At 39.1% G+C, this 5,678-nt stretch overlaps 1 protein-coding gene across 1 annotated transcript in view; it reads left to right on the forward strand.

Annotated features, from left to right (window-relative positions):
* kcnj19b (potassium inwardly rectifying channel subfamily J member 19b) overlaps window positions 1–5,474 on the forward strand; it is a 16,675-nt gene extending 11,201 nt beyond the window's left edge. The window contains exons 2-3 of the mRNA XM_016270643.1: window positions 4,191–4,407; window positions 4,676–5,474. Coding sequence (XP_016126129.1) covers window positions 4,191–4,407; window positions 4,676–5,313 — 855 coding nt within the window. The 3' untranslated portion in view covers window positions 5,314–5,474. The remainder of the gene's footprint in view (window positions 1–4,190; window positions 4,408–4,675) is intronic.
* Window positions 5,475–5,678: the final 204 nt, after the last annotated feature.

Here is a 5,678-nt window from a genome sequence, read left to right on the forward strand (position 1 = left end):
TAATACTCACAATAAAAATAATAAGGTCATATAGATCATAACACAGTCTCGGAGGTAAGAAGTGGATTAGGCTATCCTTCACCTGAAATGTTTGTCTTTTCATCCTGAAATGCGAGGTAAATGTTGGATCACAATCATTAGGAACCACTGTTCCCACAAATCCCTTCATTTGATTGGGATGTTCTCTTTTATTCTGGAGGGCAAGGGAAATGACTGTACCAACGAGCGTATTTTGCAGTATTAAACACGTATTCAGGGGCGGATTGGCCATCTGGGCCAGAGGGGCCGGACCATTTTGTTTAATGTGGGCCGGTCAGATTTTTTCTAAATATATATATATATATATATATAAAATTGTTTTTACGGGCCAACAGCGCACATGACAGGTTTTTAGCGCTTGCACGATTTCTCTATGGTTATAATAATAATAATAATGCTAATAATAAATAAATGTTAAGCATTTGACCCAGTCGGCCACGGCCGGCCGCCTGGTCCCGAGATGGGCCGACCGAACCGTTCAGTCAAAATCAAGCACGCATCAGAGAGATTGCAACACAAGCTAATTTTCAGTAAAAGCTAGATAATGGACCGTAAAAAAGGAAAGGTGGTGAAGCAAAATTTGAGAAAGGAAAAAATAAAAGGCCTAAGTCCGATGCTGCTAAATGCGTAAAATTAACCGAACTCTTTTCAAAAGGTTTAAATTCAGCTGCTGCAGCGGAGAACAGTTAGTGCCTCAGAGGTAAGAAAACAGAAAATGCAGCTAGCACAAGTCATTTTCACACTACTTCTGCCAATTAGCTCCTGTTTGTTTTTTTGACAGTAGCCTACATTGTATTAAACAGTTGCAAGCTTAGCATAGAACCCCAGTATATTTTAAAATGTCATTGCTTCATGATAATTGGTTAACTTAAGTGTTAACGAGCCTGTTACTGAATTTAATGACTGAAATTTCAGCAGATAAAGTGGGATTTAGGGTAAAAACTGATGTAGGCTACTTGCAATATAGTCTAACACATCAAAAACCTATAGCAATAGCCATAGTACTGTAGACATTTGTAGTGAACTTTACTTTGAATATGTAGATAGTCATATATTAAAATAAAACATTGAGCACGCATACAGTACATTCGTTTACAGTATGCAATTAATCCTTAGGTAGAGTGGACTGCAGAGTCAAGTGTCATGGAGGTAGGAAGACACAATGAGATAGACACACCCTGATACAGATGCTGCCAGTTTCTTAATAATGTGGATCTAATTAACTATTAATTAACTCTTAGGATAGGAGGAACCTGTGCCTGTGTCACACACACACACACACACACACATAAATAAGTGTATATCAAAAAGGATTTACTGCTGCTACTATTTATAGTTTTTGCTATATATATATATATATATATATATATTCTATTCCCTTTTTTGCTATTATACTTGTTTGTATTCATGTGTATTCCAATGTTGAAAGCAGTCAGTGAGAAAATATTTTGCTGTAATGTTTACATCCTATACTGTGTTCATTAAGTAGGATGTTGCTGAAATCAGTACAGCCAGAGACCCCTGGTCTTCCAATACCAGTGCTGTGAGGAAGGATGCTACAGTAGGCCAAGCAGAGACAGGGAGGAGTGTGGTAGAGGTAGGAAAAACCCAACAGACAGACAGTGACAACAAAGAACAACATACTGTTGAGAATGACAGTAACAGCAGACAAATGGCATAAACAGACAGCACACAGACTCTACAACATCCTCAGATTATTTTTCTTTTGTTTTAACTGTATGTGTAAATTTGTTATAAACGTGTGCTCTTTAAAAAGTAGCAAGCATTGTTTGCCAGACAAATACATTAAATGTTTAAATATCTGTTACATATATGGTACTGCTTATATTATTTCACCATCTGTACACAAATGTAAGTAGTGAATGCGTGTGTCCGTGGGTGGGGCTGTGTCGGTGTGGTAATGTGGGCCGGTGTGGCTACAGTGCCAGGGCTGAATTTTTGTCCCAGTCCGCCCCTGCACGTATTTATACCGATTTCATCAGGCTCCGAAAATTCTTCAAAAAGAACACAAAGAATGGCCTTCTTAGCTGTCATAGTTGCAACTCTTGCGTCATCAGAACAGTGTGTTCAACGCACCACCATTTCCGTTTAAAAAACATTTTGCACCGTTTTTGTCAGGGCTGAACGCAGCCCAGTTGGTGGTTAAAGTTTTCTATGCACAATTTGATTTGACGAAAGTCACGAGACCTATTACTCTCTATCCAATCACGTTGATGGATAAAAATAAAATTAAAATAAGCATGAAATAACCACAAACGGAGGAAAATAGCAGAGTAAAAGTACCGATACATCACTTAAAATGTACTCAAGTAAAAGTACACAATTTTTAAACTACTAAAAAAAATTACAATTACTGATTAAAAACTACTTAATTACTGTAACGTGAGTATTTGTAATTCGTTACTTCACACCCCTGCTGTTTACTATGGCTAATGCCTGAGAAGTGTTTATACTATACAGTGTTTTTACTGGCCCAGGCTGTCTTGAGAGCGTCTCAGAAAGATAATGATCAACATTTTGGAAATTAAAATGTTGTCAGTCATTGAAATTTGCAACTGAAAGTTTTCCCTCAGGTCAAAAAAGTTAATTTGACATCCATGCAATGCACACACACACACAACATTTCCTGCACTCATCTGTCTAAACTGGCAACTGCATGCTGTGTTCCATAAGATTTGACATGTTTCTTTCTACAGAAATTTGAAAGAAAATCATGTGGATTTTGCATGCGAAGACGATGGCCTCATTCGAGTTTTATGGTTAGAATGGCAGGGCTTTCTATAGCATCTCACTCAGGCTGAGGGATTTGACAAAAATGATTAAATATCACCAGGGACTTCATGCTGGGTACGAGCTGCGAGGAACGAAGAGAATATTTGTCTCCTAGCTCCCTACGCCTGAACTCCAGGGAACTGTCTTACCTCCCCTTGCAGCCTCACTTTGAAAAAAGACATTAACATTTTTTTTTGAAGTGTTTGCATCGAAATGTGAAAAGTATTCACAAAATAATTTAATAAAAATATTTTATTTAAAATTAAAAATAGCTAAATATTACAATTTGCAAGCAAAAGCAGAGCAAAAAAAAAAAAGTCAGCTCAAAAGTTACATTGATTACATTCTAATATGTGATGTGCTTTGGGTTCACACGCATATGTGGGAAGTGCCATCCACACTTAGTTTCAGCAGCAGTCAAGGACTGTCAGCAGATATCTCTCCACTACCTTTATCACACTGGCAGATGACACATCTTGTGTTCCCCTTTGAAGGTTTTGCACTTGTGTGTTATAATTTCCTTAAAATAAGAACATTTGTGTATTTTAGTGTGTGCGTGTTTGTGTGACAATGGCACTGCATCTATACTTGTGAAAACTCTCACTCTTTTCCTGGGAATTGTGATTGTGGTGCTCTCAGTCTGTTCAGTCTGTCTGTCCAGTCTGCCTTCGGCACAGGCAGCCAACCCGGCTGACTTCACTGTCCACATCTCTAATGTTAATATGGAAACACAAGGCTATGTGTAAAGGTAGATTAACAAACTGTGGTTGTTGACTGAAGATGCCCTTTAAATTATTTTGTTGTGTGTGCACCAGACGTCTGTAAATATTAGATATAAAACCAGAGGTATATGTCATGCAATTTTGCCCCCTGCTCTGTCTGTGGGTGGGTAGTTGACACACTACAGGACACAGCTGTCACTGTCATATTATACTTGAATGAAAACTCTTTTAAAGTTTGTGAAATCGCACTTAGCAGTGCGATTTCACATTTGATTTTATGACCTCATAATTGAGAGTCTTCATGGAATATCTGTAGTTTTAATGATTGTTGCACCACTGCAAAGATAAACGGCAAAAAATGACTAAAGATTGTATCATGCAAACTGTGTTCAGTACTGATTTTTGGGGCATGTTTGTGCTGTTACCTGATTTGCATAATTCCTTCAGTGAATCCAATACCACAACAGCAGAGGCAGCATGTGCAAATAAACATTACTATCAGCACAATTAATTTTTAGTTCACTCCTGAGCACCACAGGCTGAGATCTTTATCTAAAAAGTATTACAAACTCTAGTATATGAAAGAGAAATTGTGAATGTGCCTTAACCGCTTATCTCACCCTGTATTTGCTTTAGTCTCGTCAAACCCCTGAGGGAGAGTTTCTTCCATTGGATCAGCGGGAATTGGATGTGGGATTTGGAACGGGTGCTGACCAACTTTTTCTTGTCTCCCCCCTCACAATATGTCATGAGATCAATTCCAATAGCCCGTTTTTCGACCTGTCTCAGCGTTCCCTCATGAATGAGCAGTTTGAGATTGTCGTCATCCTAGAAGGCATTGTAGAAACTACAGGTTAGTATCAGACATTACCACAATGTGTTAATTCACACACACACAAATCAAAAATATGTTTTGCTTTTGTTAGAGGGTAAACTACATCTTAACATTTAGAGTAATGTGAATCATTTGTATGGGGAATTGCAATGCTGAGTATTATATGCACAACAACGCACTGGTAACACTGGTTCTGTCTAGCAATTTGTGTTTAGCAATTATATTGTATTCATATATTCTGTTTCTGTCTTTTCATTCTAATATGAATCTATGGCTTCCCTTTCAGGCATGACGTGCCAGGCACGAACTTCTTACACAGAGGACGAAGTTCTGTGGGGTCACCGCTTCCTCCCCGTCATGTCACTGGAGGAGGGATTCTTCAGGGTGGATTACTCTCAGTTTCACAACACTTTTGAGGTGCCCACTCCTCCATACAGTGTGAAGGAGCAGGATGAAAAATCTTCCCTGCCCTCCCCCTGTCCTGTTCTCTCACTCACATTGCTTGATGGTCGTAATCGCAGAGAGCGCTTCTTCTCTTTAGATGGGGTTCCTCACACCGAAGAACCTGGGTCCAAATTACCTAGCAAGCTCCAGCGTATGAGCTCTAAGAATGGAAAAGAGGTCCTTAAAACTGGAAGCACGCAACCAATGGAAAAGCCCTCCAGCAGGGGTGACCTGCCCCTCAGGGTGCAGCGACTCGGATCCCTGGTGGGTCAAGGGGAGGCGGTAAATCAGCTCCAGCTCAAACCTCTTAAGCTGGGTTCAGAGGCCCACACTCAGTCGGCAGGAGAACTGGAGCATCACAGACTGGTCCCAATACCTGCTCCGGTCCCAGGGCCAAGCCTTAATCCATTGCCTGCATCCAGTGGCCGACCAGAGGACATCCTCCCCCCAAAATTACGCAGAATGAATGCAGACCACTGAATGGGTCTTTATATCTCACACAAAGATGAACATTGGCGGTAGAGATAATTCTCAATATCATTTAATATTGAATAATATTTATTTAAAATTTAATATAATGTGATTCTACTTCTCTATGCTTATGGAAGAGCCACGTCCCTTCAATTAAACTCCCTGCTTTGCCCTCAGTAATATGAGTATTGTAAATTTTCAGAATTCAAATAAGCTTCAGCTACTTTTAAATGATTAAGCACCTTTATAGTATGAATACAAATATCACATGCATTTATTTATACAGTATAAGTTATTTATTATAGTGATGTGCAGGCTTTAAATGTGTAAGGCTTTTTGTCACATTTCTGTCTATATATATATATACTTCAAAA

This window comes from Sinocyclocheilus grahami, unplaced genomic scaffold (assembly GCF_001515645.1).
Source record: "Sinocyclocheilus grahami isolate Dianchi unplaced genomic scaffold, SAMN03320097.WGS_v1.1 scaffold57.1, whole genome shotgun sequence".
Taxonomy (NCBI): domain Eukaryota; kingdom Metazoa; phylum Chordata; class Actinopteri; order Cypriniformes; family Cyprinidae; genus Sinocyclocheilus; species Sinocyclocheilus grahami.